The sequence below is a fragment of the Astatotilapia calliptera genome, chromosome 23 (genome assembly GCF_900246225.1).
Source record: "Astatotilapia calliptera chromosome 23, fAstCal1.2, whole genome shotgun sequence".
Lineage (NCBI taxonomy): Eukaryota > Metazoa > Chordata > Actinopteri > Cichliformes > Cichlidae > Astatotilapia > Astatotilapia calliptera.
This window is the reverse complement of record NC_039323.1, coordinates 27,987,539-28,011,443: the sequence shown is the minus strand read 5'-3', so window position 1 is coordinate 28,011,443 and position 23,905 is coordinate 27,987,539. Positions and strand designations below refer to the sequence as shown.

The following is a 23,905-nucleotide window of genomic DNA, read 5'->3' as shown; positions in this document are numbered from 1 at the left end:
TTTTTTAAATTTTTTATTAAACCATCATATTGCCAAGAAAAAACAACAAAGATCAAAATTCACGTATTTACAGCACAGTTTTTGTCTGAAAATAAAGGAATATTAGGAAAAGTACTTTTAAAGAATGTCATACCAAAATGGCTTATCCTCAGTTTGGAAAAAACAAACAAACAAACAAAAAAAAACCCCACCCAAACAACCAAAGAAAAAAAGTGGCACAGTCATATGAATGGGTACTGCTATTTTATGTGTCCTGCATTTTGGAATGAATTCTCTATTTAGTGTTCAACACACAAGACAAATCCAAGTAATCAGTAGTCAGACAAATAAATTACAGAGAATACTGACAAACTCACACATACCTTTCAGTTTATATTTATTACAAAAAAACAACAAAAAACTAAGGACATCAAAGGGAAAATTCAAACTACTGTGGACAAAACAAACATGTATATTTTTTTGCTGTTCTGTTTTGGACTGTGTGGACTGGTGTGAAATTTAATAAAATAGCCAATGGTTATGTTATTGTTAAGTGAATAAGTGTGGTAAAATGCATATGAATATCTTTTCATATTAAAAAGCTCAACAATACAAAAAACAAAAAAAGTCTAACAATAATTTAATAATTACATGATGAACCCTAATACATAACCCAACTGTAATTTATAACTAAGAAAAATAAAGTGATAGGTTCTTACATGCCCAGTATGCGGTTTATAATTGTAGAACAGAAACTGCTGTCCTGTCAAGTGAATAAAAAGAAGATATACTGTAAATCTGCACTGTATGAGGAGTTATCAGAATCCATGATATACTCTCTGTAGATGAATATAATAATATATGTGTAATTAAGACAATGGAATGGCTAAAAGCCAAGTGATTTATCATAACATTTATATACAAATTTTGGCCATGGTTTTATAACTTCCCTTTCTGATATTTCTTTGTAAGTAAATAGAGTTGTGGTACATACAGTGTTGTTATAATAATAATAATAATAATAATAATAATAATAATAATAATAATAATAACTACAGTAAGAACTAAAGAAGATCTTCCCAATTCTCGATGTAACCCGTTTAACTTGACCTACATTGTACCTTGTGACTTAAGTAGTTTTATTTACATTATGGTCAGATCTGTGCTATTATTCTCACCTTTTTTTATATTTTATTACATAATGTACAGTAGGTATCCAGAAAACGTGGAGTGGACATACTGACCAGCATAAAGTCCTGCTGCCTGCTCCGATGGTAGCTGTATATGCACAGTGTCTCCTTTTCTTAATGGGAGTACAGCACTCCCTGAAGCCTGATCTAGCAATCCCTTTTTATACTCATCATAAGTGTACATAACTGGCTCATTATTCTTCATCAGTGCCACCCACACATTACTTCCTTTGCAGTGTACGTTGTAAGAAAAGTAGTAGATCCCTGGTATGCTACACGTAAAAACACCATTCTGAGGACTGTAGTCCTGATTGCCATTGTGCAAGAGTTTGTCAAAGATGACAGGGGAACCCACAGGGGGGAATGGATTTGTGAGTTTAGCTGTGAATGCAGGCAGCTCAGGGCCATTTCCACCAATCTCACCTCCATTTGGGTTCTTGTAACCTTGTTTTTGGCCACTGTATGGGCCAGTCATAGGAAGGATCTGTCCAAGGTCAGGAAATGTAGCAGGTTGTCCAGGAGGTCCAGGGGGTCCAGGTTGTCCCGGTTGCCCTGGAAATCCAGGGGGACCACTGGGACCGGGGTTACCTTGTGGACCAACAAGACCTGTGGGTCCTGGGGCTCCCTCACCAGGATAGCCAGGTTTACCTGTTAAGCCTGCATCGCCTTTTCGTCCAGGAAGCCCAGGGGGTCCAATTGGGCCCCCTGGTCCTGCAAGCCCTGGAATACCTTGTGGTCCCTGGGGGCCTTTCTCTCCAGCCTGTCCTCCTTCTCCTCTTGTTCCTGTTAATCCTGCAGCACCAGGGGCACCAGGTAAACCCCTAACACCAGCTTCTCCTTTTGGGCCAGTGGACCCTTGTAAGCCTCTTGGTCCTGGTTGCCCACCCTCTCCTGATCTACCAGGCTGTCCGGGAATCCCTGGAGGACCTGTCTGACCTTTTATTCCTGGATTTCCTCTTGGTCCTATGACACCATCATCTCCTTTTAATCCTGGGAAGCCAAGACTACCAGGAAGGCCTATTGGACCTGGTGGGCCAGGTATTCCACTTGAACCAGTGGGACCAATGACACCTGTGAGACCTGGGTGACCTTTATCACCTTTTGGACCTGGTGCTCCAGGAAGACCAGCATGTCCCTTATGACCCTTAGGTCCTGGAAACCCTGGTTTACCATAACCTGGCAAGCCTGGGTTCCCTGGTAAACCAGGGAGACCTGGTTCCCCCTTCCCTCCAGATACCCCCGGGTGCCCACTGAAACCATCTTTTCCTGGTTTTCCAATTCCTGGTACACCTGGTACGCCTGGTTGGCCTCTTTCACCAGGTGCCCCTGCCAGTCCTGGTTCTCCAGGAGAACCAGGCTTTCCTGGTATTCCTGGATGTCCAGGAAGACCATTCATACCAGGTTTACCAATGCCAGCAATGCCCACCTGTCCAGGTGGACCTGGTGGCCCACCAGGGCCTTTCAAGCCTGGAAAACCAGGTATACCAAGTCCTTTGTCTCCTTTGGGGCCTGGAGGACCAGGAAGCCCAGGCAGACCTTTTTGGCCAGGCTCCCCTAGAGGACCTCGCTGTCCTGGAAGTCCCTGATCTCCTGCTTTTGGAATCCCAGGGAGTCCTGAGGGACCTGGAAGTCCTGGAGGCCCAGGAGGTCCAGTTACGCCTACATCACCATTAGGACCAAGATCACCTTTTGATCCTGGTAATCCAGGTCCTCCAGGTTTTCCTGGCAATCCTGGCATACCAGGTTTTCCAACTCCTGGGTAGCCAGAAGGACCAGGAGGGCCTGGCTTTCCTGGTAAACCTGGCAATCCCTGTCCTGGAAGCCCAGGAGGGCCTTGTGGTCCTGGTGGTCCTGTTGGCCCTGGGGTACCTTGAATTCCTTGCAGTCCCTTTGGGAGACCTTTTACCCCTGGAACAGGAGGGCGTGGACCTTTAGCTCCTCTGGGAAAGGTTTGTCCTGTCAAGGAAAATACTAAAAGAGGTAAGTGTTGACCCACTAAATAATGATCTGACATGATCAGTTATCAGCAGTGTTGGGAAGATTACAGAATACATGCCCCAAAATGTATTTTGTAACATATTCCGTTACGTTACTCAATGAGAGTAACGTATTCTGAATACTTTGGATTACTTAATATATTATCATGCTTTTTTACAACTACATGAATGTCCTATTGCTTTTTGCGACATTACTATTACTATTATGGTTACTCGCCATACCAATAGCAACTAGATTTTTAAATCTTAATATAAAATGAGTAACAGTAGGGTGGACATTTGGTACGGCTGAACTTTTTGCAGTCATCTCGTATAGAAAACTATTCGGTGCGTATATAAAACAGGTCCGTGGCTCTGAACCATAGTAAAGGGACCTGTGGCTAATATGTCGGGTTCCGTGTCGGGCTCGTAGCCGAAAACTAGCTTTACTTTGTTGTCTGGGTCAGCTTTGCTAGCGAGAGACAGAGAGGCGTTGAAAGGCTGCTCCAATGGAACTTATTGTTTCGGAGGAAAACACGAACACAGTGTACAGTGGAGTCTTAATAACGTACTTACAACTGAGCTCGTCAGGCACTCTTTTTGGCTGCAGTTGTTATTATTATATTTACATGCAGTTTCTGCTCACAGAGCAGAAACTGTTTAGATGTTTCTGCTCTGTGACAACTTGTACTTTTCCACTCACCTTTTTCTCCCTCCCTCGCTCACAGACACATAACGGGTATGGCAGCTCATTCTCCCTGCAGCACAGACTACACTGCCCATGAGGCTACATTCTTTAGGGCTATGCCTTTAATACTCTGGCCTATTGCCTTCATATCAAATCATTTTTAAAAATATTTCTTCACGTCATTATGAGACGCGAGATTGAGACACAGGCATTTGAGCCTCTTAATGTGTGTTTTGTTTGGGTTTCCACTGGTGTGGAATTACCAAAAATAGAGAGGGGATAGCCTAACATATGAAACAGGAAAAGAACGCCGTGTAATCCCTTTATTTCAACAAAGTAACTGTATTCTGAATACCACCTTTTTAAACAGTAACTGTAACGTAATACAGTTACTCATATTTTGTATTTTAAATACGTAACGGCGATACATATTCCGTTACTCCCCAACACTGGTTATCAGTAGTTAGTGATCGATGTTAACTAAAAAGATTTTAATACAGTTACTACTCACTGCATCTGAAAATGGATGACCCCTTATTAGGTCATTTGATTATAAATAAATGAACTAATAATGAACTAAAATAATTATTTACAGTGCTGTTGAAATAATGAAAACAGACATAATGAATCTATTGTAAAGTAAGTCGCAAAAGCACAGGAGGAAAGAAAACCAAGAAAAAAAAGAAAGAAAGAAAATTCAAAACCAGGGAGCGCTCCATGTAAATAATTAATTTATTGTAGCAGTGCACTTAAGTTAATATCTTGTCAGTTTTACGCCATCTCCCCTGTATTTATAATGGAATTTGAAGGCAGTTTTTAGTAAAAAGGTGTTAGTTAGTCAATGCAAAAAAGCTAAGAATTTAGTTCATGTCATATGTTGGAATATACAGATAAATATGTCGATGTCGATCTTACGTGCTGCACAATAATTTTTAATATTTAGTATTTACTGTTATATTCCCATAGATCATCGTAATGATGTTGTTTATTATATTGCTCTCTTTTTTTCTGCTTGTTTTCTCTTTTTTCTTTCTCAACAGGTGATCCAGGTGATTGATATATGTATTTTTTGTCTGCTTATTTTGTTGGTTTTTGTTTTTTTGCCCTTTATCACCATTCCTCTTCCCCTCTGTTTTTCTTTCCCTCTTTCTTTTCCCCAGTCAAGTCTGTCCTTTATTTAGCAGGTTAAAATAAAATAAACAATAAAAGGCGAATCAAATAGACCAATACGGCAAGGCTGGGTTGGTCGATTTGGTAAAGTAAATCCGTTGGGCATCTTTCTTTGCCTTTAGACAATAATTCTGATGGCAAAAGAGCCAAACGGGACAGGCAAAAAAACCCAAAAGAATATATAGATAAATATGTAAAAAGGACCCATTGACGTATTTGATCTGTTTTACAGCAGGTTGTTAGTTTATTAATTATGGTATTAGAAAAGATGCAGGAGCTAAAAGTAATTTTTCACAAACATATTGAACTCACCTTTGCCATCTGTCAGTGGTCTCTCTTTACCCATGTGCAATGGCGGTTGAGGAAACTCTTGTCCATACTGAGGAAGTATTGGCATCTCATTCTCCAGAAACTGTTGCTGTGGATATGCATCATATTGTGGCAATGGCTGGGGCTGTTGGGGTGGCTGTTTATGTCCATAATACACCCCACCATGAGCAAGGTATAGTAAACATAGCTGTAACACTGTGATGAGAAGATAGAAAGAATGGAGGGATACAGCCACCATTTTCTGCAATTGAGAAACAAAAAGTGGAACTATAAGACAGATATAAAGATTTCAGTGAAATTAAATGAAAGCATCTACACACATGAAAAATCTTCGTATCTATCTTCATATCATATCTATATATCTCGTTAGCGGTATCCTTGAGGGTATCTTGAAGGTATCTTGATTCTTTAGATGAATATCAATTAATTTCCAAAACCACTACACATCTTCCCATAAAATACAGAAAATGCTGTTTTGTAAAAGCAAATAAACTTCACAATTTGTATCACAAGTAAACAGCTTTATTGGTTGACATTGATACATATATCTGTATAATGAATGTATTATTTACTTCTAGGTAATTTACTTAATTAATGTGAATAGAGTTTGGTCATTTAGGGTGTCTTGTGCTACTCATCAATGGGATAAATGCTGTGCAAACAGCATTTAATTATTTAGAGAAGAAAATAATAATAATTAAGCCTATTAATGGTTTATGGCCATGCTCTTAAACCATACTGGTACATAGATGAATTCAAATGCCAGGTTTCAAGAGCTTACAAAATTCACTTGTCAAACCAAAGAAATCACCCAAACCCTCCACTGCACATATGTGACCTAGCTTAGATATCTTTTCAGAAACACTGTGTAAAAGCCTCCCACATCCTTGAAGTGATTCACACATACATATTATAATTAAGAGGCCCCACAGGGGATGTGGCCAGTTTTGAACATAATCTTTAATTCTTTAAACATGTCTGCGCTAAGGAGATCAGCTAAGCACTGCCAAAAGCACTGTGTGAAAATAAACACTGATGGGTGAATGCATGTTTTCCTCAGCTGCAGTGTTTGTGTGTCCTGAAACTGAACCAAAGAGATCAAACATTTTGGAAAGCTGCAATAACTGAAGGCTTGCTTACATTTTTTAGAGCAATTATTCTAAAAAGAAAGCTAAGTTGTGTTGACTGGATGTTTCCAGGGGATTATTTTTAGAATGGAAATACTTATGTGTCTAGTTTCTCTGCAAAATCAGCATGTTAGAGATGTTAGGGTTGATTTGAATATGTTGCAGTAGCTATTGCACAGGTTGCCATCTACTGCATGGTTAACATTGAGATGTGGACACCCATTCAGATATGCACACTTACAGCCAGTTTGGAATCTTTGTACTGTGGGAGGGAACCCACACAGGAACAGGGGGAACAGGCAAGCTCTACACAGAGAGGCCCCAGCTGACTAGTGGACATAAACCCAGGACCCACTTACAGTGAAGTGACTGCACTTCTCATCTAACTATATACATATTTCAATATCAAATAATTAACTGCTAGAGAAAACTACCAGCAGAAGCTTTCAGAATCTTCTCTCCACCATTTTCTAAAAGCCTCATAATGTTATTGAACAATATCTACATATTTCAAGGTTATAAGTTTGATCCTGAGATAAGCCAAGAGGCAACATAATAGCTTAGCATGTAAAAAGTCTTCAGTAAAGTCTTTAGAGTTCAAGTTCGAGTCTGTGTGAGTGTCGATCTCCAGTAATTGAAAAAACTACTAAAAAGCACTCAAAGACAGAAAGAGTCTTGGATGTGCTTCAGACGATTTTGACATTGTGCATTCAACATTCAAACTACTGTGCTTACAAAATACCAACACACATAACACAGCACCTTTTGCAGTTTGGTGCCTAAAAGTCTAAAAAACCTCAAAAAACCTAATCTTGATTCCTCTGTCCTTGCAAATTTTAGACCTATTTCTAAGGTCTCGTTTCTGTCATTTCAGTGTCCCGATAAAGTCAAGACTTGAATGGCGTAAATGTTCTTAATCTTAACAAGGAAAAAAAAGTGATCATCTTTGGACCAAGCTGTAATTCCAGTACCCCAGATCTTGACCTGGGCAGTTTAGTACCTTTTGCTAAACCGCATGCAAAAAATTTGGGGGTTATACTGGATAATAAGTTTACCTTTAAGAAACAAATGAACTCTGTTGTACAGCGGTCCTTTTTAAAATTGAGGCTCTTATCCAAGGTGAGATCATTCTTATCTTTTATCTTTGATGTCATTTGTTACTGTGTAATTTTTATCTTTGTACAGCACTTTGGTCAACATTTTGTTGTTATTAAATGTGCTATATAAATAAAAAAATAAAGTAAAGTAAAAGGCTAATTAAAAAACTTTAAAAGGGGGAGTTACTGTTTGAGGACTGCTTGTCAGTTTGGACAGTCAAAAGCTTAACTGTCAGTTTGGAGAAATTTGGAGGTTCTAAGTTCAGGCGTTCACTGAGTTTTTGAAGGATAACAGTGAGAGTAAACAGTGAAAAGCTCTATGAATGAACACCTCAAGTGTAGCCTGGAAGTACTAAAGCTAAAGCTTACTGAAGCTGGGTTTGATTCTTATCAGAATTTGGTAATTTATGATGTCTTGGATCTAAATGCTTCAAGAAAACCAGTTTAAATATGTGATTAAACAGCACATATAGACTAGAGATTAATTTTGAAAGGAAAGAGTGAAACTCTAGTCCGGTCAAATAGGTCAGACTGCTTGAAGCTGTGGAGTCTGTTCTTATGAGAGCTGTTATAGTTTGAAGCACAATACCAACAATGAAATGTTCAGAGAAAAACCTAAATGCCATAAAACTCACAGTTAACTGAAAGTTAATTAAAAAAACAACAACATTAAGAATAAAAAAGATCACACTTAAGCACTGCAACACTGATTCACAACCACTCCTGAAGTGAACTTTTGCTTCAGAACTGATATGATCATAACTGAATGACAAATTGTAATGAATTCTGTATCACCTTTTTGTTTTTCAAAGAAGAACATGGCCTTTAATATCACTGACTGTAACTAACTGTCAGAACTAGCAAAACATTTGGGATGAAAATGTCTGTTTAGGTTTGCTTGCCTCCCCTGTTTGTGGAGGATCAGTTCACTCATTATTTCTTTGCCTTTTGTGGATTAAACCTCAGAGGGAAGCAACAACAAACACACCTAATTTATGAAACTTTTTCAGACTTATGGTTTGTGCTTGAACCCCAAATATTTAACAAGGTAAAATACAGCTATATACGCAAACTGCCCCTAATCTAACTATTTCTTTATGTTTAAAGTTCATAGTGGTCACAGGAAGACCAAGGTAATAGGAAAGCCTGTAAGGAAGATTGTTAGAAGACTGGTTGGTGGTTCTATATATTTGGTGCAATTTTTAGATTCAACACCTGAAGTAAAAAATTGAAGAACAACTGTTATGATTCGGCTGTGTGGCAGGCAGGAGAAGGACCCAAACGCAAACTCACGGAGACGAAACGTAAACTCAAAAACACGGCTTTAATGCTGGCATAAAGTGAAACACAAAAAACAGTACTGAACTTAAACTGGGGAGACTAAAGCACGGGGAAAAATCACACAGCTATGAGGGAGAACGCGACGCCGAACAGAGGGAGACTCAGACAGAAATACACAGAGGGTAAACGAGGAAAGTGGGCACACACGGGGAACACAGGTGACACTGATAATCATAACGAGACAGGGCGGGGTGAACTGAACATGACATGTACAGGCACAGAGGTTCAGACAGGAGGAGAGAGAGCACGGGGAAAACACAGACATAACGGGCTGGGGAAACATGAAACAACCACAAAGGGAGACGAGGGCTCATAAATACATAGAGGGCACACAGGGGGGAGAGAGAGCACGGGGAGAACTTAGACATAATGGGCAGGGGAAACATGGAATAAAACATAAGGAGAGACGAGGGCTCACAGATACACAGAGGGGCACACAGGGGGTAAAAGCCATGAAGGGAAAACACTTAGGGAACAACACAACAGGGCAACTCAGAAAACATGGCCTAAATAAGGAACGAAATACAAAAATACAAGGAACTAAGAATACTGGGCCCACATGGCCCAGGACCATGACAACAACTGAAAGTGCCATGTGTGTATAGCTGTTGGAAAGCATTACTATGAAGCAGTTGCTGCTGCTACTACCCTAATGTAACCCATCAACACTGACCGATATCAGTTATCAGTTATTTATGCCATATGGGTAATAACCCATCCATCCATTCGCTTCCGCTTATCCTTTTTCAGGGTCGCGGGGGGCGCTGGAGCCTATCCCAGCTGTCATAGGGCGAGAGGCGGGGTACACCCTGGACAGGTCGCCAGTCTGTCGCAGGGCCAACATACAGGGACAGACAACCATTCGCACTCACTTTCATTCGCACATTCACACCTAGTGACAATTTGGGTTATCCAATTAACCTATCCCCACTAAGTGCATGTCTTTGGACGGTGGGAGGAAGCCGGAGTACCCGGAGGGAACCCACGCAAACACGGGGAGAACATGCAAACTCCACACAGAAAGACCCCGGCCTGATGTTGGAATTGAACTCAGGACCTTCTTGCTGTGCGGCAACAGTGCTAACCACCGTGCCACCGTGCTGCCATATGGGTAATAACCCATATGGCATAAATAACTGATAACTGATATCGTTAATATTTAAGTAAACTTCCTCAGCATTCAAACTTTGTGTTTCTTTCATGTCAGTGCACTCACATATATTTGTTACCCAAATGCTCTGTTGTTTGGCTAAAGCTAACTTGGGCAAAGATATACGTAAATACATGGAAATCTATGGGTAATGTCTATGACAAGTTACAGAGATATCACCCCAATTAGAGAAACCACCTGAGTCAAAACATGGGGAAGCACCCGTTACATTTGTGCAGCTGGTTCATGGAGGAAAGAGACGTAGGTCATAATGTGGAACAAAGTGTTAAATACAGTGAAAGTGGGACCACTGCAGCCATTATGCATGCCTTTTTATATTTGTTCATGCATCTTCCTTGTCGTGAGCAAATGTTTCTACCAGTGCACTACTGGGCTGTTTTTGGAGGACTGCACACAAACAGTTCTGTGTTGGTTGCATACCCATAGTCCTTTCCTCTGTGTACTCAAAGACCTATGCAATGGTTCCATAAATCCACCCTTAGGCACAAAATATTTGAAAACTCACTGTTGGAACATTTAATTTAAATAGTCATTAAAATTCCAGAGTTTCAGCTGCTGTTTTACATTTTTAATGAATTTCTTCCAGAGAAAAAAAGAACAGACCGCTTCAATAAAAAACGATTTGCCAACTGACTGAATTTCAGTCATGTCAGCGTTTTAATGTCACATTTTAGGCGAGACAATCTTTTGCTTTTCGTGCATCTCCAAACATTCAATCTTGGAGCAAAATCACTTGTTTAATCTTTTTCAGCTATAAAGCCAGCAGGAGACTGATCCTCAAATATTGAGCTTATAAGCAGAACATGGTTTCACACGTTGGGAATTCGCTCTGCAGACAAAAAAGGAACACATGTTTGGCAAGGAAATAACAAAGAGGACCTCCAAGGATATGCCACTCTTCATGGCTCAGAGACATAAAGCATACAAAAACATACCCAGTTTTAACGGGTTGGTTTGCTGCAAAGCAAACAACCCAAGTACATGTTATGCTCGGCTAAGTTCTTTATTATTATTTTTCTTCCTTGGCATTGCCTCCCCACACCATTTGTCATAGTGAGCAAAAATTAGCTGTGAGGCGACTGATTCTATGCAGTTTTAGTTTAGGTTTTACCGTTTTCAAACAGTTAATTAACAATTTGTTGCAAAAACATCATAAAAATTCCTTCCTATTCTCCCCATTGGGTACACCTGTGGCTAAACACTATTGGGTACACTTAGCAGACCATATCAGTAAGTACACCTGTCACTGGCCGGCCACTTTTTAGGCACATCTGTATACACACTACGACTGTTTTGTATAAAGTATACACATGTCTAGCCAAATTTTGAAGAGGTGGCAACAGACAATATTTGGTAGGACATGTTGTGGCAGATCTTTTATACAATATATATAATTTATTTATCCAGATAAAAGGTATTATTGAGATTAAAAATGGCTTTTCCAAGTGGCAAGTATAGTATAACAAATTATGGAAATGAACACAACTGACATTCAATACAGGCAAGTGCACACAAACATCCGAATCAAAACGCAAGCACGGTCCACTCTACACCAGTGTTGTGGTGCTGTGATACAGTTGAAGAGTTTATTGAAGCTTATTAACTTATTGTGTCACGCTGTCAGGGTAGCTGCCCTTAATTATACAGCTAGCCTTTATTTACAGACGGTCGATATCATCAGTCATTTTTTGGTTTACAGACGGTTTAATGGGAAAGCAATTGGAGCGTCTAGACCACAGACTAAATTGCAATAAGTATTGAATTCTAATGACATTGCACTATGTGTTTAGCTTTGATACTTGAGTACCTTGCGTGGCAAACATTATAACACAACAAATAAAGAAACCTGAATCATTTTGTTCTGGGTTATTACACTTTTCCCATCACAACGGCTGCAGTAAAATTCTCATGTATTTGCTTTCCACCTTCGTTTTAAGATTTAAGAGGAACAGCTTCTCCCGGCACAACGAAAGGTTTGCAATTCTTTATCAAGAAGCATGTAGTTATGAGGTGCTTAAAGTAAAAGCACACGCTCTAATAATGACACTTTCACGACACAATCATTGTTTCTGACAAAATTATTGGACAGAGTTTAGTCTAGTCAGGAAACTAGGCATGACCATTATGCATTCACAATTATGTTTCACAGTGAACCTGACAAAAGCTGCAGATGAAAAACAACTACTCTCAAACATCTTTTTTCAACACAATATGGTCTTGCTGTGTCCCTGAACGAATAGCTTGACAATAAATATTTCCTCTCTGCAACAACAACCAAATAGAATCCACTTAGAATCCCTTCTATGATTTAAACTTTCACCTTGTGCATGACCTCAGCTTTGATGAAATCTCTTCAGACACCTCCACACCCGGCACTCGATGACAATCTCATGCAACAAAGACTACTCGGCCCACTGTGGTTCCTGGTTCCTCTCAGCCTCTTTGCCAATACATACAACCGCAGCTGGCTTTGCCTGGTGATGAGCCACCAGTCTTTTATCACCTCTAGATTGGCTTTGGAAATAATCACATTTCCATTTCTCCTCTGGGTTCCTCTCCTGACTTATTCCAGATGTGGGGAATCTATTGCTTGATAAACAAACGGTGAGGAACAGAGGCATGTCATTGCTTATAGACACGGGTGCCAGTCTTAATTGCCTGTGGTCGGGCTTGGCTTTTGTACTTTAAACAGAGGGTCCTTCTTTTCCAATAAGAGTGGGAAACTAACTGTGCTGCAGGATATAAAGCAAACTTTTGAAATTTCAACACCAATGATACATACTGATCATTGACAGAGAAGCCTTTGTGTGCAAGTGTCAAGGCTACAAATTAATGCTGAATGGCTGAGACCATTGTTAGTGAACAAATCCAAATGCAAGAGAAAAACTTCAGAATTCTAAAACAATTTCAAAACAATATCCAGAAGCTAACTGAGCAGGATTTATACTGGCATAATTTACATATTGTCATTTTGGCTGTAAGATTAAAAAAATAATTGTCATCTTTCAGGAACCATTGGAATTTTTCTCTCGAGCCTAAAATGGTTGAAGAGTACAGTAATGTGAAGCGGTAACAACTAGGCAGAGCTTTTTTCTGTCCATGTTCAGATATCAGTACCTTGTGAATGCCTTGTACAACCATGATACTTCAAATATTTATACATTTATAAATAAAGTGTTAAGCTCTATTAAAGCTAAACAATATGTACTGAGCCCTGCGACAGACTGGCGACCTGTCCAGGGTGTACCCCGCGTCTCGCCCCATGACAGCTGGGATAGGCTCCAGTGCCCCCCGTGACCCTGAAAAGGATAAGCAGAAGCAAATGAATGGAATATGTACTGAGGTTTTCCAGACATCCTCTGACAGTGTGGTGTTAACTTATCCAACATTTTGGATGCATGGCAATCATGGTCACAATGTAGGATCAAGTGGATGAAGTGAACAAGGCCCCATTACACCTAGAGACCTAGAGACCATTAAGCCTAGAGACTGGTCTGCAACCATCTGGCAACCATCTGGTACTCCCCAACCATTTGGGGAGTACACTAATAGCAATAGTCCAATATGGTGGACAATGTTCAAGCATTGTGCACATGATGTCACGTGAGAAAATTAGTCCAGACATATTTTTACATTTCTAGGAAGACATTGCTATTTTCAGCAAAACAATGCCAAACTTCACTGTGCATCATTTCCAAGAGCATGACTAAACATAAGTAAAGAAAGTACTATGCAGTAATACTGATGGGTTAGGAAGCTCTTAGTGTCACAAAGGTTCCTCTCTTTTTATCTGGACAGGTCACCATAGAAACTTTGACTAGGTCAAAGTGAATTTAGGATTGTTGAATGTGTCTTTTGTCCTGTCTTCCTCTTTTCATCCCCAACTGGTCACGGCAAATGGCTGCCCCTCCCCGAGACTGGCTCTGTCTGGGGTTTCTTCCTGTTAAAAGGGAGTTTTTCCTTCCCACTGTCACCAGGTGCTTGCTCAAAGGAGTCATCTAATTGTTAGGGTATGACTCTATTATTGTAGGGTCTTTACAATGCAATGTAAAACACTTTGAGGCAGGCTACTGTTATTGTGATTTGGTGCTATATAAATAAAATTGAATTGAATTGAAGTTAACATAAAGAAAGCATGAAATGATCTGGCTCATGATTCAGGCTTCAGCATCATGCTTTATTTCATTTCAACAACCCTGCCATGGGGATTTCACTACCTGAGCTCCAGCAGACCCAAGAACAATACAGATGTTGTTCTCTTCAACTGACCTTTTTTTTTTTTTTAAATAGACTGAGTCAAAACACACTAAAATATGAACATCGCTTTTGGACAGTCAAAACAAACCCATCTGACCTCGTAAGACACAATATTCTCATACAATAATGTGTGTAACAATTCTGTCAGTGTAATGTGGAAACGCTTTTCAGCTCCTACACACAAACACAAAGGAATGCAACAATCAGCTGACAGGAACACGAGCGCCAAGACGACATCTGGGGAATGTACCTGAGTATACGTGCGACCCACTGCATGAATTTATGTGAGCTGATGCTAACCTTTATAAGAAAAACACAACACCGCTACAGTCTCAGTCTGGAGTACTCACACTGTGGGTATGCTTGGAGTTTCTGCAGACAAGGACAACAACACACACCTGAAGCCAAAAACAACTAACTCACTGTATCCAGAACCATGATAGGAAAATAAAGTCAAAACAGCTCTACTAATAATGATATCTATCAGACAGGACCTGTAGTGAGGCAAGTGGCTCAATAGAGGGTGCCAAACTACATTACTACTCAGATTTTCAGTTCATCAATACAGTCTATTTTGTTTACTTGCCTTTTTCACAGGCTGGGTGGATACTGGCTGTAGCTCAGGTGGCAGAGCAGGTCAGCCACTAATCTGAAGGTTGGTGGTTCGATCCCAGGCTGCCTCCTGGCGGCATGCCAAATATCCTTGGGCAAGATACTAACCCCGTGTTTGCCTACTGGTGGTGGTCAGAGGGCCCGGTGGCGCCAGTGTCCGGCAGCCTCGCCTCTGTCAGTGCGCCCCAGGGCAGCTGTGGCTACAATATAGCTTACCATCACCAGTGTGTGAATGGGTGAATGACTGAATGTAGTGTGAAGCGCTTTGGGGTCCTTAGGGACTAGAAAAGCGCTATACAAATGCCGGCCATTAGTCCAGTGGGGGAAAAAGATATCCTGGCAAAGGCTGCTTTTTAATAATAAGATTTATTTTTGTTGTTTATCATAATTTATACTAAGTTTTGTGCATCATCATCATCCCCATTTTCCTCCTTGTTATTCTCCAAGCCTGTGCTGCTTTTCTCTTTTGTTTTCACTCTAAGCAGCTGATTCATCTCAGCTCAATCATCATGTAACTTTTTGATCATTTCTCCCTCTTCCTGCTCATCTTCATAGTGAGAATATTAACTTTCCCCCCTAAGCAGTGAGTTAAAAAATGAAGAAAAATGGGTGTGAACGCTTCCCCAGCTCAGCTTCCTATCTCTCCATCTTTGCTAACTTTGCTTTCTTATATATATATCTTTCAGCTTTTGCCATTGATGTCACATCTACACACAGCCTCAAATCCCACAATGCATGGATGTAGCACCTGGATGCATTTTTAATTGCTCACCGCTCACTCTATCCTTTGAAAAGCCTTGCACATACACCCACGCAGTCCACCCGACCTCATCACCCATCTCACTGACATATTTTTCCCTCTCCTGCAGTTGTAGGAACCACAAGTCACAGAGTGCCTGCCCACAATTTTCATTTCAGGGCAAAAACTGGAGTGGGAGGAGAATTATTTTCCTATTAGCTTTTGAGTTCTGTCAAAACAGAGTATCTGATGTCAGTGGACAGCAACTAATAGCAACCCAGACCGAAGAGGCACTTTAGGTTGTTTCCATGTTTAAAGAAAAAGAAATTCAATGAGAAGAAAGGATGACAACGTTTATGTTTGGATCTTATCGAATTTGATTTAAATAGGGAAGATTTATAGGTACAGCAACAAAGAAATGCTTGCATCAGATTTAGACTTTTCCCTTGAACTTTGTGCGGTCTCTGCCGCAATCTTTTTTGGTCTCCCTCGTATTTAGCTGGTGCTAAAAATGGACCCGTGAAAGAATATTTTTAAAAGTAATAACAATGTTTGGCTAATAATCAGATCTGATCAGTAATACTGTGCTAAAACCACAGACTCCACTGGAGAATTCTGCAGCTGCATAAATAGATTTCCAGTTATGAGCAAATCAGGGAACAGCACACCCTGTGTTGCCTCTGTTTTTCCAATTCCCAATCAGATACTATATTTACTCAAGCGCTAATGTTTGTGCTTTTCTACTTACTATTTCACTGGGAAATATCGTCCAGTGTAGAAGAACAGAAGTTCAGCTGTCACATTTCAGATGTCCACAGTAAACTTTCCATCCAGATGTAGTGCATATTTGGAAAAAAAAACCTGGAGTTTTTCCACTCGCTTTGTTTTTAAAATGCAAATTTTAAACATGCGCGAAACAGGTGGTTGGAAAGTTGATAGCACCAAATGGTGATTTCCCCTCACACATGTTTTCATTTAAATACTGTGGAAAGCAAATGAGGTCAAATATAACATTTCACAAAAAAAAACCCCAACTCAACAATAAAAATCTTAAAAATAATATAGACGTGACATATATATTATTTTAACCCTTTGGATGCATTTTGTTCTTTTTTGTAAAAGCATGGAGAGGCCTGACTCTTAAAAAAATGGATCAAACGACTACAAAAGCAAAAGGTTACTTGCACACTGATTTTATAGCTTGTAGCACCTTTAGTTGCAATAACTAACTAAATAAATAAAGTAATAAAGTAACAGTTTTCTTTTTGACTTAAACAGTCTGTCACATCATTGTGGGCCAATTCTAGACCCCTCTTTTTTTTTACAAAGTTTGTTCAGGATATTGAGATTTGGAAGCATTCATGTATGCACAGCTCTCTTAAGGTCCTACCACAGCATGCCTGCACTTTGACTGACCCATTGTGACACCTTAATTGTTTTTTTTTTTTTTTATCAGCCATTCTGTTATAATTTTGCTGCTGTGCTTGGGATCATTGCCCTTTTTTATGCCTGAATTTGGACTAAGCTTTAGCTGTCCAAAGACAGATGGTCTCACATTTAAGTCCATACAGAGAAGTTCATGGTCGTCTTAATGACTGCAAGGTGCCGAATTCCTGTGGCTGCAAAACGAACCCAAATCATCACTTGGCCACCACTGTGATGCGTTTGATATTAAGTGTTCGTGTTGATATGCTTTGTTTGCTTTTGTGCATTAGGGATTATGCCAAACATCTCCATCCATTAGGTTTACAACACCAGAAGTGTTTTTTTTAGAGAGAAGACACTTTCTCCTGGAAACCCTACTAAACAATTCACACTTGTTTAATTTTTTTCTAATCGTGTTATCATGAACTTTAACATTTAACATGCTAACTGAGGCCTGTAGAGTCTGTATTTCTTGTGTTTGTTGTAGTTTCTTTAAGAGTTGTGTGGTCTGACCTTAGGATGAATTTGCTGAGAAGACTGTCTTTGAGTTGACAAAAACGGAATGCTCCAGACCAGCAAACAATTTTTGAGATACTTACCTTTGTAATTCCTACAAGAGCAGTAAGTTTACTGCATAGAGAACTGTAAAAACTCTTTTTCACATGCTTGTTAATGTTCAAGTCATGCTTATGGCAAGAACATCAGACTCTAATTTCTGTCAAGCCTTCATAATGTAAATTCATAACTTTTACTATGTTTTATTGGTGTTTCTACTTAAATACACCTCTGAAAATGTGCTGGTAAAGACCCAAACATGCCAAGTTCTGTCCTCAAACTGACGTCAAAAACCACTGAAGGTTTCCAACATGTTAAGATGAATGGTTTTGCAATATAGTACTGAGGATATTAAAATCACGAGCACGATTCGGTATATGATCCCTTCCAGAGGAGTAGTAATTGCTGTAGTTTGGAGGTTGGGAGCAGTCTAATATTTAAAAATGACTGGGTGGTGATTATATGTTGCTTTGAGAAGGGTTGTATTTGGGTTTTATCACCAGCAATTTCATTTTGATGGTTTCCTCTACCTCTACAGTTGATCAATCATTGAATGCACTCATATCAATTTTACTGCAATCATAAAGTGGGCTGGGGAGCATTTATGGCTTGATGTGACATGCATACATCGCCTGTACTGGTGACATGACAACAGCCAAGGGAAGCTTAATGTGTTATACAGTCACACCATAAAATATGCCACTCAGGGAAAAAATATGTTCCTCCCTTTTCCTACTTCCAGATGTTTTCGCAGCACACTATTTATGAGGGATTATAAGAACTAGGACTCCTTCTACTTAGGAGTTTAGATAAGAGTCACTTTGTAATAAATCTGCAAAATTTAAAGCTGGAACTACAAAGTGGTGTTTTGAAACAGAGCTACCACCTGTGGCTTTGAAAGAAAGTAAAGCGTGTCAGGACAGCAGCTAATGTGGAACCATTAACAGTATCTGTATTTGATTAACACTGTAAGATTGCCATAAAGTGAACCTGATTTCATCATTTGAGACATTTCTATGGCTGCAGTACTCTGCACAGTAGCACGAGACCATTTGGACACATGGCCTGAAATCACAGAGGCTGCAGCTGTTGGATCAAGAGGCACATTCCCTCAGAGCTGCATAAACACTTCCTGTTTGGTAGGTGAGAACTGCAAAGGAGTCAGACTCGGAGAGGAGAGCTGTCAAGAGACATTAACAGAGTAATAAATATGTGAAATCACAGCATGCTCACAGATACTCCTAGCAAACAAGATGAAGTATCCCTTAAATAGTGGAATAATTTGACCTAAAATACAGCCAAATAGCTGATAAATAGCTTGATTTCTGTTCACTGTAAGAAATGGTTACAGAAATATTTCACCATTTTGGGAAATATTGTGATTTTTGATGAAAGTTTGATGCAAACACTGAGAGTAAAGTAAATATGAAAGCTAGCAAGAGCATTAGCTTAGTACAAAGACAAGAGGGGGCAGCTAGCTTGGTTATGTTCAAAGATTAAAAAAAAAAATCTCCATATTTTAAAATCTTACTACAGCAATTTTTAAAGGAACTTTGTCACATTGCATACACATTGTTGCTTACAGACACATATAAAGGGTTTTTTAAATATATGTTTTCAGTCTTTTTTCCAAACTACGCTAATAGCTGCTTCAGATTTAGCATTTAGCATAGAGTTGCGACTCTTCATCAAAAAGCCACCAAAATACATTTTCTTTACTATTTGGCAGCATGTTGTAACAGTTTTAAATGGCGAAGCTTTTCTGGGGCCAAAAAACTCAAGTGCTCACTTGAGCAGATACAGCGACATCCTGGCCCTTGGACGCAAACACTAACCCTCCCAAAAAAACCCAAACTGACCACATTTGCGAGGCTTCAAACAGTCTCATTCTCAAAATCCAAACTTTTTAAGTAACTTAAAACTGATCTGCAGATTGAGTTGAACTTTATTACAAATTTCCTCTTCTGACAACATAACAAATGCAGTCCTAGAAAAACAATGAAAAACACATGCAAGCTTCTTGGATGTCTGTTAGGTCCAGACATGTTATTGCTAAGGAAAAATGGTTGATCATCTTATCTTGATGTGAGCTGTCTGGACCTCTTTATATCCACAGCTTATTAAATTACCAAAACCCATATTAACAGTTGTAGTTTATTAATATAAATATATAACCCTAGATACGGGTGCTGCTTTTAAAGAATGGTACATGAATTTAGAGAAAAAAAAGATATTTCACATCTCCCACTTACAAAACTTATCGCCTCAGTCATCACACAAGTCTGTATAGCTCATTACATGTGCGGCTCTGCTGGCACCAAATTAATCTGCTTTAATGCCACTTTTGCAGTGTAAAATTTTTTGAATGAACCCAAACAACTTCATCTTTGACATATTTAACATGATCATAACATGGACACATGATTTCTTTACGCTTTACGGACAGGTGCACATTGAGATTTAATGTCCTTAAACTATGCTGAGAGGATAAAGATACAATAAGTCTGATCGCTTTGCATAGTGTCATTTTGAACCACCACATCAGAAAATTTATTTTAAAGTCTGGCTTGCAGTATGAAACTCTGAAAACCTTCACTTCTGCATGACAGTGAAGAAGAAGACAACGAAGAAGCAGAAGAGGTTTTCTAAAAGAAAATTTAATGAAGCATAAAAATTTCTGTCTCCAGCCCGCAGCACCAGTGTTCTGCTGAGGAGACTTTTTTCTTAAATCCTGTTTCCTCTTATTTATGCGGGACAGATTACTGCTCAAAAGCTCTTAACACCTAAATCTTCTTATCCATAAACACAGGAGGAAAAAGTGCATGTTTTTCTTGTCCTGAAAAACATGCACCTAAACTTTCTAAAATGTCAAGGCATTCCACTAACTGGTGCTAAATCCTGCCGAGACGCTGCACTGTGCATTTATTTTAACAAGCTTAAGCCCAGGTTATTCTTCCCAGGTGTCTCTTTTGGATTTTCTTTTCTTTCTCCCTCTTTCTCTGCATTGGGAAAAATGTCAGATGTGATCTGCGGAGACATCTCAGCCTATTCTTCACAGCTGTGAAGTAGGATGTCTTATGATACATTTACTTGCTTCTCAGTTTCCATGTTCCTTTGCATGTGCAATCCCAAAAGGCAAAAAAGGAAAATGATCCAATCTCTGCCTTGCAATCAGACGACCATGCCAAAGCAAAACCAAATCAAAATGAACACATTTAACTATAAGACTTGATGATGCATCACTTACCTTTGTGTTTGCTGCTGCTGCTGCTGTGGTATCACTGAGCTTTTAAGGAGTTTGTGACAGACGCTGAACAGCAGCACTGGTGAGGGTTTGGCTTTTATCTACAGGTGGGTGGAGCTGCACAGGCTGAGAGCACAGAGGAGCTGGATCTGTGCACGAGGAGAGACGGGGGGAAGAAAACAGGATCTGTGTGAGAGAGAAACCACTACTTGAACTCCATGTTTGCAGCATTAAGAGGTTATTATACACAGAAACAAAGTGAGGGGAAAGAAGAAACCCAATCAGCTGCACGAGGAGGAAGATTCTCGTTTGACTTGGACCTCTCAGTGCATTCTTTGCATGGAGAAAGATTTAAGGGCAGGGTCTTACTCTGGTTAGCCAATGCTAGCTGAGGTTAGGCTCTAGCTAAGTGGGGAGGTTTTTGTGGCAACCAAAGTGCACACACAGTAGTTGATAAAACAACCTTACCACAAAGGACTATTTAGAAACTGGTCAAATTGTTCACATTTCTACTTTTTAAGGACTTTTGAGACAACATAAGAGAGGATATGAAGCTACTTAACATTGGAATTGTGTTTTCTTATTTAAAATAAAAGTAATAATCAAACAGATCTATTAGTATAAAACTCCTACTCATAACTGAGCAGCGGTACATCACAAATTTGACCTAAATGCTAGCTACTAGCATTCTTTGCTCACAATGAGAGCGGTAACAAGCCTTAAGTTACTGCAAATACCATGCTTATGTGCTCCTGACGTGTATTTCAGGACATTTATACATATAAGTACAGCTAAATAATGACACGGTGAATGATTTTGCATCGTAACTGTGAAAAAGTTGCGTGTGCAAGCCTGAATACTTCTCATCCTCAGTGGTCACCATCTTACTTTTGTACTCAGCCAAATTCCAGCCTGTAGGTGGAGGATTAATGTTGGTGCCAACACCAGTGGCTTAAAAGAGTTTGTGTTGATGTTCAGTGTTTATCTGTGTTTAAATGTTCTATTAAATGTAAGAGAATTTAATGAGTTCTGCTGTCAAAGTCTCATCAAGTGTCAAAAGTTTGCAAAATACAGCAGTTACAGTGTAAGTCGGTTATTGCGAGTGCTTTTTTCTCACAAAGAGAGCTTGTGGTTGTCTAAATTGTATATAACATTCTTTCTTACGGGCAGCAGGGGGCAACTCTTATGATTTGAAAAGAAAGATCACTTGTATTGAGATTTATAGGAAAACAGCCCTTTGGCTTCCTCAATCTATGACCTCAGTGAACTTTTTCCTGGAGAAGTCAATGTCTTAATCACTAGTTTCATGTCTTACTGAGTACGAATTTCTTTTCTTAAAAATGTAAATAATGTTCTAATATTTTCCTCTAATCTTTTTCTCAATCAGTGATCCAAACTCAAACCGCCTTTCTACACAGTTTAATCAGTTCTAATTGGATCTCATCTCTCCAGAACATTTTTGTCTCATTTTTATTCGCTGACAAAAGTGCCAATACATTTAACCATATAGTTTTTGTGCTAATAGGAGTCAAGCTAAGTTGAGCTAAACTAAGGCTGTGCAGACCTGCATCGGGCGCCCATGCAGCTCCTCTCCACAGCTTTTACATTGAAAAGTTGACAGTGTTTAGCTTTAGTCCAAAGTCCACCAAACAGAGACGGCATGGGGTGATCATGGACCTACTGAACAGCTGTTTCAAATCTGAGAATTATTCTTTGAGCTTTTGTTTGTGTTACTATTTTACTTCTTTAGTTCTTGTGTTGTCATGCAGGGGTTGCTTTTAAAGAAAACATTTTGGTTCCCCCCTCTGTCAGCGTTTTTGCGTCTCAGTCTCACAGCAATAATTTGTGCTCATTACAGCAATTTGCAAGCAGCCATGACTTCACTTACTGTTTACTACTAATTAATGTGGACAGAAAAATGAAGTCCAGGCATATTTATGAAAACAATGTGTATTTTTTGAAAGTTTGGATAGATAAACCTAATCTTCATTTTTCACAATTTTTCTTGCGAAGCCAACTCAAAGACCAAACAGCAGAAATTGGTTTTCCCAGCACACCAGAGAACAAGAAGCAGTCAGCTGCATGGAAATACTGACATCATACCTGTCTGCATGCAGAATTGCTGTTCATTAGCCTGCCACTTAGATCCCGAGGCCAAGTCGCTCCAGCAACATGAAAAGCTCAGACAACCCCGACGAAGTTTCTTATTACTTGCTGTTTTTCTGTTCCTCGGTCAACCTCCTTTCATCTTGGTTAGTCAGCTCCTAGTCATGTATAATACTAACAAGTGGAACTGTGATTTGTATCTGCTCCATTCTTCTTGTTTCTCTGAAAACTTGGGAAATAGGATTAATGCTTTCCAGTGGACATGACTTTCAAAACCCGAAGCATATCCGTGTCAAACAATCCCACTGTTTCCCTGAAAAGATGCTGAAGGAGCTATAAAAGTGGTTCCATATGATTGACTGAAATGTGATTTATCCAGTCACCATCAGCATAATTTACTGGCTGGCATGTATTTTGCCTACCATTTGGCAAAAGCTTGATATATGATGTGCTCCAAAACTAACAAGACTGAAATGAAGTGTGTGTGTGTGTGTGTGTGTGTGTGGGGGGGGGGGGGGGGGGGGGGTCAACCAGTCACAAGAATCAGCTTTTTTTTGGACTCCCTCTCTGTTGCGATCACTTGAGGGCAAATTGAATGTAGTAACAACACTCCACAGTGGATTTTGTGGCCAAGTAATTGTAACTTGCCTTTTGAAAAGATGCCAGCTTGGTCTTTGTGGTCTTTGTGGGTGAGACTGATGGGCACTGAAAAAATGCTAGGGGCTAAGCTGGTGAGACTGACAAAATAACGTGTACGGCAGTGTGATTATTGAAAAAAGGAAGAAGGAATTCGTGAGAAAACAGAAATTTGTGGTGCTTTTGTTTCATTATAGCCCACCTGAATACAGGCTAGACGGGCGCGTCACTGCAACTCCCCCTGGCTTCTGCTCCGCGGCTG

General features: G+C 39.7%; 1 protein-coding gene across 1 annotated transcript; it reads right to left on the bottom strand.

Moving 5' to 3' along the window:
* Window positions 1-37: 37 nt before the first annotated feature.
* Window positions 38-20,962, bottom strand: LOC113016242 (collagen alpha-1(VIII) chain-like). The gene is made up of 3 exons (XM_026158925.1): window positions 20,905-20,962; window positions 5,316-5,574; window positions 38-3,125 (listed from the first exon to the last, which is right to left on the bottom strand). Exons 2-3 carry the CDS (start codon window positions 5,569-5,571, stop codon window positions 1,174-1,176), a joined length of 2,208 nt encoding a protein of 735 aa, XP_026014710.1. The 5' UTR covers window positions 5,572-5,574; window positions 20,905-20,962; the 3' UTR covers window positions 38-1,173.
* Between the last annotated feature and the right edge of the window lie 2,943 nt (window positions 20,963-23,905).